This window comes from Danio rerio, chromosome 2 (genome assembly GCF_049306965.1).
Source record: "Danio rerio strain Tuebingen ecotype United States chromosome 2, GRCz12tu, whole genome shotgun sequence".
Classification (NCBI taxonomy): Eukaryota; Metazoa; Chordata; class Actinopteri; order Cypriniformes; family Danionidae; genus Danio; species Danio rerio.
This window is the reverse complement of record NC_133177.1, coordinates 28707501-28719557: the sequence shown is the minus strand read 5'-3', so window position 1 is coordinate 28719557 and position 12057 is coordinate 28707501. Positions and strand designations below refer to the sequence as shown.

Genomic DNA, 12057 nt, shown 5'->3' with positions numbered 1-12057 from the left:
GTTTTGGCTGAGCGCAAAGATAAGTTTATTTACCTATTAATTTATGGTAATACGTACACTGATTCTGCATGTTTGACCGATTGCCTGCCTTTATTTCCTATTTTCTGTAAACCTATTGTACTTCATACTTTTTAAATTATTAATTATTAGTAAAATTATAGTTTAGTGTTTATTATATTCAGTAAAAGAGATGGCTCTTTTGTATTTCACCATGCACTTCCTCTGATAATAAAGTGTGAATAGCCTGAATACTGCTAAAACCACACAGTGAGCCTAATGTTTCATATTTTTCAATGAAAATGAAAGGAGGCAGTCACATACTTGAGAGTTCCCTAAAAACTTGAAGACTGAACTTACAAAGGATGCAAGGCTGAACTTAGCACAAATGTAGGCAAGCACGCCTCAGTTTTCAGATGTCCCTGTTTTCCCACATCCACACTGACACGAAGCAGCAGCATTTTAAAATGAAAACGGCTTCTTCAGTGTTTCAAAATTGCTTTGTTTTTGGGGGTTGAAAACTATGGGGTAGTGTGAATGTAAGGTGTAACCATAGAAAAACGTATGCATTTTAAAACTAAAACGTATGAGTGTAAACGCCTAAGTACACACTCATTTCAGCCTAATAATCAAGAAACTTTGCTGTCATACCATGGCTGCAGCAGGGACAACGACTTTACGCAGAATAGTTTAAAATGGGAAAATTATCGAAACTGTCGAAAATTATGAGCAAAATACTAATGGCCTAACCCTGCTCCCACACGACCCGGAGATCAGCTGAATGTTTTCAAAAATATTTACAAGGGCCTTGTAAAATGAGCTGATTTTGTTTCTTTAAAGACCACGTCATTAATAATTTACCCTCAAGTTGTTAGTGGAAAATACAGCTTTTACAATGAAAAGTCAATGGGTTCAGCGCTGTTGTTGTTTTGGACCACGCTGACTTGGAGAAAACGGTTGAAACATTTCTCAAAACTCTTTGTTTTGTGCTCTGCAAGCAGGTTTGGAACAGCATGATGGTGAGTAAATGATGACCGAAATGATCATATTTGGGTGAACTATCACTTTAAATGAAACCTTTCGACTCCAACTGCGATTCTGGCCCAAGCTTTTTCAAAACGTTTGCTCTGTGCGTTCTGTATTGCCAGCGGTCCATGGGCTAAACAGCGGTTACTTTATATAAAATCCTAAATCTAGGCTTCAGCTCTGAGGTTTGCATAATGACAAAGAAGCCTCTCTGTAAAAAGCAGCTACTTCAGAGCCTCTGCTTCAGTCGACACTTCTAATTAAACCCAGTGACCTTTTCTGTAAACACGTGCGTTTGAAATGCCCCTCTCCTCCGTGTGCCACACCTTGTCCTCGCTGTTGCGCAGGATCGCTTTTTCTGATTAAACACTGCAATGCCATAAGCTGAGTCTTTTCACTAAGCATCGGATGTGCTTCTGTTCAACACAATGGCACAAGTTGAAAGAACTGACCTAAGTACTTCCTTTTTGTTTTCAACCTTTCACAGCAAGAGGTTAAAGTCAAATACAGTAATTAATTATAGTATTGATGCTTTTCTTTTGGAAGGAACTGGATTGACAAATTCTGCAACTTGGCATGACTCACTTTGGGTAAAACTACAATAAATAAAAGGTAATGCATTGTTGCCACAAGAAATCCTTATTGAGGAATCACATGTGAGAACCTAAAGGTGCTGAAATGCTGTACAAAGACATAATGCAGAAGATCAGTGCTACTTGTTTGATTCCTGGATTAACACATTGGCCACTAACCCAACATTGTTCAATTTCTGTCACAGCCAAACAACAGTATCCTTTAACGTGTCCCTCCACAACCTGAAGATCACATGTGATCACATTGCAATTGGATGCCAAAATAACATTGTCCTTAGATGCTGGCGACCTAAATCTAACCTTATATTAACATGTTATGACATTGTGTGTCTGCTGGATAAAGTAAATAGATCATTATTGTTCCCGCACTACACAATAAACACTTTAATTCACTCAATTTACAATTTCAGGGGTATGAAGTCCAGAGTTAAACACAAACTATGGGATAAGCTGCCAGGTAACAGAGGAAGTTTACATCAAGCATTGTGAAACGACTTAACTTGATTTTAACCAGTTTGGATTTGATTGGTATTGATAAGACAAAACTTACTCAGAAACAAGTTTGTTCAACTCAAATTTTGTCCGAGAGGCCTCTGGATTCTCATTTTCACCTCCAGATATCTAGAATACATCGCATGAGCAGTCACTTCTAGCAAATTGCTTCATTAAATCCCAAACGCTACTCAATCACTAATAAGCACAGGGATTTTGTCTCTGAATTTGTCGATTTAAAAAAGCCAACAGACAACAGCATTCTGCAACTTAACCTAAGCTAGCATACTCCTCAGAGAGCTATCCTTATCTGCGCAGCTGCTCTGAGAACTCACCCACAGGCTGTGCAAACAATCCATCTTGTCCATCGTTAATTAGCTACAAAGACACTGAATATTAAAGGAGAGGGTAATAACGAGACAAAGAGGCTTTGTAATCTGCCGTTGTATCCTCTGCCTTTTATATCCTCAGAAGCATGCCAGTCATGGCCCTATGCCTGGCATCTCATCGGTTTACACCAGCTCCAAATGCAGTAACACACCAGTCATGATTCCAATTACCAAGACAAACACAATGCAAACAAATACAGAGAGAATAACGACACCATTGCAAACCTTGTGCTATCCTGAAATCCAAACTGTGCATTCAAACTCGCAACAGCCTCCTGAGTTGGCAGGAAGTAGCAACCTGTTGCATCTCAAACTGCATGAAAGCAAACACAGCATACCTTGAATGCACTGCAGGGATCCATCCTCTGCTCTAATGGTGAAGGTCTCTCCAGGGTTGACTTGCACGAGAATCACCTGTGAAAACAAGCGGAATCAAACAATCGCGCAACTGAAAACTGTCAGCTCAAAAAGTTGTCCGCAAAACACACAACCAAGAGAAAAAGTTGTGAATCCTTAAAAGGCATCAGTCTGTAACTTCAAAATGAGCCGTGGAACACTTAGAGAGCTACAGTCACCACGAGCTGCCAAGAAAGCAAATATGATGCGAGCAGATGTCGTGAAACCAGATGTGAAAACAGTCGGGACAGCATGCCATCTTCTCCTCATGCCTGCTTACCATCATGTTCTCGCCGAACAGGTTGTTGAGAGTGCAAACGTGCCTGTAGATGTGAAAAAGTTGGCCCGACATGTCGTACAATCCCAGAGTTTGCTTACATCCCTGATGGTGGTGTGGTGTCAGGCGGACCTGCCATCTCTCTGCTCCAGCCCTAGAGATCTGGGCACCTACTTCCTGCTTCCACACACACAGACTGTCTGCTGCTGCTGTTGTTGCTATGGGTAACGGCAGCATGCGCTGAAGAGTCAAGCCGGCTTTCCAGAGGAAAACCTTGTGCTCAAACCCCCCTCCCTTTCCCAGCACACACCTAATGCAGATGAAGGACTCTGCCTGACATGTTGGCAGAATGCGAATGCATAACCTTACACAAACATTGCACTTTTGCATATCACGCAGATATCGGATCTTTCGGGCAATCAGATGTAATAATTAATCTAGGTTGCTGGTAATGACAACTTCGCCGTGACCAGCAAAGGCTGCGCCTGTCTGCTTTTCTTCGAATCATAGACGTGGCTGAATCCAAAGCACTTAACCTTCACTATCTGCAGCAGACGCCCTTTTCTTTATCTCTCAAGGGTCTGATTCTCTTTCCGCTCTGGCTGCAGGAAACACGGCCGGGGCGCTGTATCTGCAGCACCTGGAGAAGAGATCAGAACAGACTGATCCGCTCTGATAGTGCAGATCTACAGAGAGATGTGTGAGGGGAAATGTGACGCATGCCTGAGGGCTCACTATGCTTGCTTGAATGTCTAATGCAAGACGACTACAATGCTCCTCATTGACCAGAATGCTGACCTCGTTCAGAAGGGACGTTTCTGCTTTTGCTTTTCCATCAGGAATCAGTGAAAACGGAGTTGAATTTAGGGTTACAGCTGACCCTGCGGCCACAACTTCTCAATTTCAACTGCTTAACAACTTGTGAACTTCTCACAGTTTGAAGACACAGGAAACTGCTTGAACTTCCAATCAACTTTAATTTTGGCTTCTCTTTAAAAAGAGAAGGGTGTGTCATTGATACCGACTGGAATTGAACATTTAATACTGTGTTCAAACAAGCTTCCCAAATATTGATGGATGTGTGCTATTGGTCAGACAGTCCTGGTCAAAAGTCACACCATTAGTTGAATCAACAGTGTCAGATTAAATCATCTGCTAAATTAAATATTTGGGTTTAGTGTTGACACTGTAAAGCCAATAGTGTCTTATTTTAAGGAAATACACATATTTTGTTAATAATTTTGTTCTTTATTACAAGACAGAAAACTTACACTAATATTAATTTGATATCCTCAATTATTTATCAGTAAAAAAAAAAAAAAAAACATGCATCCTTATTGACCTTATTGCGAGTGGGCGCAGCCATTTGAATCTTTTTGGCTTGAGACTTCCAGTCTCATTTACTTCCGTTCATTTTTAGACATTAAAAACAGCTTGTTCTGCTGCTTGAAGTTGCAAACTGATATTTTCTTATTATATTATTCTACTTTTTATGTATAGTCATGCACACACTTGTTTTAGAGCAAGTACTTGGACCGTTCTCTGCCATTTATTATTCCTAGTCACTCCTCACATAGGCAACTAAATTGGAAATTCTAAAAACAAGCGCGAAAACAAGCGCACTTCCACATTTCAGAATAAGGTCAATAGTTTTATGAGTGTCTTAACAAAAAAATAAACATACATTTATTATAAAAACAATAAAACAGAAAAACAAAGAAAAATCATTTGAAATTGTATTAGATTTTTTATGTTTCTCATTAGTGTTGCCATTTTAGCTTGAATATACAGGTCATAGGAGGATATACTTAAAAATGTCATAATATAACACTATAGCGTGGTCCGTGTCATTGCAGTTTTGCTGAATTTCTTTGTACAATTTGATGTTCTTGTTTTTTTTCTCAGCGCATTGTGTTTTGCATCCTTATTGGCTGTAGGACCATTGTGAATCAATCTCCACTGTGTCTCCTGTATATACAGAACAATGTATGTTACTTCAACTGTCATGTGCGCAACACATCAGGTGCTCGTCCTTCTTAAAGATGGAGTCTGCTTTAGATTTGTGGATCAGTGACTGCAGGAAAAAGAACATTATTCTGGATGCCAATATTATCCACACAAATGCTTGCACCTGACAACGGGTTGTTCTTTGGTTACATTCTACAATACTACACTTTTTTTTCTACGAAGGTTTGAACTTTGAAAGCATTTAAACAAGAGAAAAAAAGTGTGAAAATATTAATGTCTGTCTGAGAAAACTCTCTAAAGTGTGTAGTGAGGGGTTTTACAGCCTTAAAACATCTACTACTTTGCGGATTTCGACTATTATGTAACTCCGGCAAATAACAAGGGACCATTGTATGTGAAAATGTTTTAATTTTTCCAAAAAAAAGCAACAAATTAATTTACATTGTTCTTTTTGATACATTACTTTGGGTAGAGTGCAATGACAATACAAAAATGCACTTAATACAGCAAGTTATGTGATTCTATGTTTCTCTTATTGGGAGATTATCATATTTCAAGGACCATGGAATCAAACAAATCCCTGGTCTGTAGTGTTATCACGAGATTGAATTGGTACTAAAATTTAAAAAAAAAAAACCATTTCCCGCTAACAATTATGCGCTGTTGAGTGTTTTCATAAACATCACAGATTTGCCAGTGTGCTCACATGCACAACAAAAATGGCTGACTCTCTTAACAATGTTTAAATGTTAGCAGGAAATGAACATTTTTAAAATTTCAGTATTGACTGGTACCAAAACACAGTATCCGTGACAAGACCACTAGTCTGAGAATTATAGTTTAAATGCACATATGTATGTAAGCATCTGGCAGATGTGTTTATGCAAAGCTATTTCCACTGCAGTCAAGTTAAACATTATCAATTCATACACTGCCTAGTGTGTGTGTGTGTGTGTGTGTGTGTGTGTGGCTCACCTGTTGCGATCCATCCCCATTAACATTAATCATGTGCGGCATCATGGCCACCTCCCCGTTCAAAAGCGGTGGCGGCAGGTCCAGCGGAATCTGGTCTGTCATCATCATTGTGACGTACATTCATGGAGAACTTTCCTGGACTGCCTTTCTGTAAGAACACAAGCAAGATGGTCAACTAAAGGATAAGAATTAACTTAAGCACAGCTTTTGTTCTATGAGGAAGGTTGACGTGTTTGTTCATTTGAGCTGATTTCACAATCTTTGGTCACTTTGTGACGTTTGAGTGACTGAGCTAAAATGGGTGGAAGACAGTGACTCAGCAGGCAACTGAAGCCAACCGTAGAGCACAGCAGTTTCATTGTGAGCTGGACAGCCTGAGGGGAACATCTCTTAGATGAGAAGAGTGTGTAACCAATACAAAAAGTGGACTCCTAACCCCCCGGAGCTTCTGTTTTGAAACATGCAGAGCATGATTTCGGCACTAAAGATGAACTTGATTTTAATATTTAAAAACAGCAAACTGGTAATGTTTTGCTGCTTTAGTGTTGCATGACCAAATGGAGGATAGAGAGTAAAGGTTTTGGGGAATAAAAAGGAGACCGAGTCATTGATAAAGGGTGAAATGGATAAATTTCTTCTTTTTGGATTCAAGGCCACCCATTTGTAACATAAACACACACATAAACAGTACCACCATTGTAAGGGAAGCGTAAAATGTAGCAGAGCCGCAGGGTCAGAATGCAACTGCCTCAAAGCTGGTCAAGAAGCCACAGTATGTCCTCAGAGAAAATGTAAAAAATAAATAAAAATAAAAAGATCCTCACAAGTGATTCACCACAAGGTATACTAAGGAAAACAGTACATTATCATTTTTTCAGACTTTTCCTTCACATGAACACACTATGGATCACAACAAAATGATATATTTTCTAAAATATAAATGCATTAGTTACATTATTATTAAGGGGTTTTCAATGTTTGGATGAAAGCAAACACATAATGAATCCTGGGGAGGGGATGTAATGGGTGGTGGGGTTACTTTCATTAACATATCAGAAAGAGAATATTTTTTATTTACAGAAAGATAAAACAGATAAAACAGTCATTTTACATTGAGTAATATTTCACAATAGTACATTTAATCCATTATTTTACTGTATTTCTGACCAAAAAGGCAGCATAATGTACAACATAAACAGTACAAGAATAAAGTGTGCCTTTGCAAGAGGCAATAAAATTTACTTTATTAATATAAAGAGCACATCATATGCCATTTTTCTCTCCAATCTGTTCTTTTCATTACTGTTAAATGGCTAGTTTTGTGTGGCCCACAAAAGCTTTGACAGAAACCTAGTTATTTGGCAGCACATGCTTCAATTCAAATGAGAGGTGAAAGCCAGCTGATGACATTATAAATGTTTGTAGACATCAGGACAGCGCAAACTTCTATCCCTTTTCCACTGTGCCTCCATTCTTCTTGCTACTCTGTTTGACTTTCCATCCATCAATCGCAACCTTTTGCCCACTCCCCATGTTCTGTGTTTATGAAGTGCATCAGGTGAGATTGACATGGCAAAACAAGAGTAAACACATTAAACAGATGGTGACCTCCTTTAGGCCCTGTCACGATTCCAGCCTTCCCTGATGATGTTGTCTAAGAGACACGCGTCTCTAATTGCAGTGAAAAGATCCAGGGATCACATTTTAAGCCAAACATCAAATTCCATGACTTTTTCCTGACATTCACTGACAAAAAAAAGCTGAACTTCTATGTTGTTTAATAGACAGAAAAACAGGCTGTAATGTAATCTGTATTTATATAGCGCATTTATAGTGTATGGCCATACACCTAAAGCGTTTCACAATCATGAAGCACCACCAGTGCGCAGCATCCACTTGGATGATGTGACAGCAGCCACAGGACAACGATGCCAGTGCGCTCACCACACCAGCTATTGGTGAAGTGAAGACACAGTAATAGAGCCAATTCGGTGGATAGGGATGATTGGGAGGCCATGATCGTAAGGGGCGATTGAGAGAATTTGGCCAGGACACCGGGGTTACACCCTTGCTCTTTACGAGAAGTGCCATGGGACTTTTTATGTCCACAAAGGTAATGATAATGCCCGAGGCTTAGACACACTCTCCAAATTCAAAACTAGATTAAAAACCTATCTTTTTAGTAAAGCATACACTCAGGGCATCACTTAGCGATATGATACATAAATGTGCTCCATGCAGGTTTTTGCATCTCGTTTATACACATTATGAGCAGCAGCTACGCTAATTAGCTGACAGAGATAACACCACGCAGCCACAACAACCGCCGATAACGGACAAACTGCTGTCTGCACCCTGCACACTGAGCTCAACACAGGCAGACTGTGATGCATCAGAACAGCATCAAGTCTCAGCACTCATTGATGATCCCCAGGAAAACAGCCAGGTAAACATATCTCAGCAGCCAGAAACCCCAGACCCACAGCCTCTGTCACCGGACACGTTCTCATTGTCATCTTGCTCGCCTCTCTTGGATTTTTCAAAAAAGATGGAGGAACTGGTGTGTGCTGGAACTAAACTCTCACACTCCATTGCTGCTAGCCCCCAGTTAGCAACCAAAAGTCAGCAAGCCACACGCCCATCTCTAAGCCCACCTCGCCCTACACCTAGGAAAGGCCTCAGGTCTTTGCGACAGCGCCAGGTCCCAAAAAACACCTCATCTTTAGCTGGTGAACTTAAAAACTGCCATTGATGTGTCTCGGGGGCCTGCTTAGGTAACAGTGTCTTTATCAGATGTTTACAGAACAAGCAGGAACCCAGTGTGTCTGTAGCTTTCTCTACGCAGATATGTGTCTTATTACGTGACAGAAAACCAAAGACTCTTTCAGACCGTATAGCAAATCATTCAAATCTGGTGTCTATTAAATGTATATCTGAGACTTCTGTAGTGAAAACGACTAAAACTGTTAAGTTAGCACTTCTAAACATCAGATCACTCAACAATAAGTCACTTTTAGTCAATGATTTTATCAACACAAATTGCCTTGATTTTATGCTTTTAAATGAAACTTGGCTAGATGACAGTTGTAGCGCAGCAGTTCTGAATGAAGCAGCTCCTTTAAACTTTGACTTTTTGAGTGTTTGCAGAGTTAATAGGAGAGGTGGAGGCATCGCTGCCCTGTTTAAAGATGTGTATGAATGTAAACAAGTGTCATTTGGTGACTATCTGTCTTTTGAATATCTGAGTATAGCACTAAAAGGGTCTCCACGCATCTTACTAATCATTATCTACAGACCTCCAAAATATTCTCCAGCTTTTATTGAGGATTTTACAGAGCTGTTATCAATAGTAACATCTGAATATGATTATTTTAGTATTGCTGGGGATTTTAATATTCACATTGATAATCCAGAAATCAATGCTGTAAAAGAACTGATGACTGTTTTTAACACTTTTGATCTGACTCAGCATGTTCAAGGACCCACACACAATCGTGGACACACTCTTGATCTACTTATAACTAAGGGTTTACACATTTCATCGACTGTTGTTAAGGATGTGGCACTATCTGATCATTTCTGTATTTTCTTTGATATATTGATCACTCCAGCTATTAAAGACAGATCTGTCTCTGTCAGAAAGAGATGCATAAATGAGAACACTAGTGAGCAGTTTATGAAGGCCATATCGCTGGCACCAAGTATATCTGCAGACTCTGTTGATTCTCTCCTTGATTTGTTTAATTCTAAAATTGAAAATGTAATAAATGACATCGCTCCTGTTAAAGTTAGGAAGAGAACTGGCAAAGAGAGAGTCCCTTGGAGAAACTCAAGAGCAGTCCAAATGAAGAAAAGACAATGCAGGAAAGCTGAGCGTATGTGGAGAAAGACGAAACTAGTAGTCCATTATAATATCTATAAAGACCGTCTTCAGGCTTTTAATGTGGAACTAAAAACTGCTAGACAGACTTTCTTTTCAAACCTTATAAACAACAATGTAAATAATGCTCGCACACTCTTTGCAACAGTAGAGAGGCTCACAAACCCCCCCAGTCGGATTCCCAGTGAGCTACTCTCTGTAAGCAAATGTAATGAATTTGCTAATTTCTTTACTGATAAAATCAATAATATCAGAAAGGCAATCAGCTCATCCAATCAGCCAAGTTGTGTCGATATCAAACAAACTCAACCACAACTTGAGAAGTCAGACATTATGTCTGATTTCATGGCAATTAACGGTAAAATCTTAGAAGAGATGGTGCAAATTATAAAAACATCAACCTGCAGTCTTGACACGCTCCCCACATCATTCTTCAAAACGGTGTTTACCTGTTTAGAAATGGATCTCCTAAAAGTGGTAAATGCTTCACTTCTATCAGGGATTTTTCCCCTGGGATTTTTACTCACTTAAAACTGCAGTTGTTAAACCCCTCTTGAAGAAGAGCAATCTGGATAACACCCTATTGAACAATTACAGGCCAATCTCAAATCTCCCTTTCATTGGCAAAATCATTGAAAAAGTTGTTTTTAACCAGGTTAACAAGTTCTTAAACTTCAGGGGGTGTTTAGACAATTTTCAATCTGGTTTCAGAGCACATCACAGTACAGAGAGCGCTCTTATAAAGATAATCAATGATATACGTCTAAACACAGATTCAGGTAAAATAACAGTGCTGGTATTGTTGGATCTCAGTGCTGCATTTGACACTGTCGATCACAGCATACTTCTGGATAGGCTGGAAAACTGGGTTGGGCTGTCTGGGACAGTCCTCAAATGGTTCAGATCTTACCTTGAAGGGAGAGGTTACTATGTCAGTATAGGTGATCATAGGTCGAGGTGGACACCCATGACATGTGGAGTCCCACAAGGCTCGATTCTGGCACCTCTCCTGTTCAACCTTTACATGCTCCCTCTGAGCCAAATAATGAGAAAGAATCAAATCTCCTACCACAGCTATGCTGATGACACTCAGATCTACCTAGCCTTAGTGCCTAATGACTACAGCCCCATTGACACCCTCTGCCAATGTATTGATGAAATTAAAAATTGGATGTGCCAAAACTTTCTTCAGTTAAACAAAGAGAAAACTGAAGTCATTGCGTTTGGGAACAGAGATGAGGTTCTCAAGGTGAATGCGTACCTTGGCTCTAAAGGTCAAACGACAAAAAATAAGGTCAAGAATCTTGGTGTGACGCTGGAGTCAGATCTGAGTTTCAACAGTCATGTCAAAGCAGTCAGTAAATCAGCATACTATCATCTCAAAAACATAGCAAGAATCAGATGCTTTGTTTCTAGTGAAGACTTAGAGAAACTTGTTCATGCTTTTATCAGCAGCAGGGTGGATTACTGTAATGGACTCCTCACTGGTCTTCCCAAAAAGACAGTCAGACAGTTGCAGCTCATCCAGAATGCTGCAGCCAGAATTCTGACCAGAAGCAGAAAATCAGAGCACATCACACCTGTCCTCAGGTCTCTACACTGGCTGCCAGTTACATTCAGAATAGATTTTAAAGTATTATTACTGGTCTATAAATCACTAAATGGCCAAGGACCTCAATACATTACAGATATGCTCACTGAATACAAACCTAACAGATCACTCAGATCTTTAGGATCATATAAACTAGAAGTTCCAAGAGTTCAGTCTAAGCAGGGTGAATCTGCCTTCAGCCACTACGCCCCTTGCTGCTGGAATCAGCTTCCAGAAATGATCAGATGTGCTCCAACATTAGGCACATTCAAATCAAGACTGAAAACACATCTGTTTAGCTGTGCCTTTACTGAATGAGCACTGTGCTGCGTCCGACAGATCGCACTATTATGTTTTTCGTTTTCTTTTTCATTCTTTTATAACCTATTTTAACTCATTTTAATTTGTTTTTATCTGTTTTTAATATTTTTTATTGTCTGCATTTTATTTTCCTAAACTTGTCTTTTTTATTC

General features: G+C 39.6%; 1 protein-coding gene across 3 annotated transcripts in view; it reads right to left on the bottom strand.

Annotated features, from left to right (window-relative positions):
• The window catches only part of fndc3ba (fibronectin type III domain containing 3Ba), a 230683-nt gene that overhangs the window by 160486 nt on the left and 58140 nt on the right, over nucleotides 1–12057 (bottom strand). The window contains exons 2-3 of one of the 3 annotated variants that reach the window (XM_005163404.6): nucleotides 6114–6261; nucleotides 2836–2911 (exon numbers count right to left, since the gene is read on the bottom strand). In XM_005163404.6, the coding sequence (XP_005163461.1) occupies nucleotides 2836–2911; nucleotides 6114–6233 (196 nt within the window). In that variant the 5' untranslated portion in view covers nucleotides 6234–6261. Of the gene's footprint in view, nucleotides 1–2835; nucleotides 2912–6113; nucleotides 6262–12057 lie in introns of those variants that run through there. The other 2 variants (XM_073920500.1, NM_001159832.1) reach the window with 2 other exon arrangements.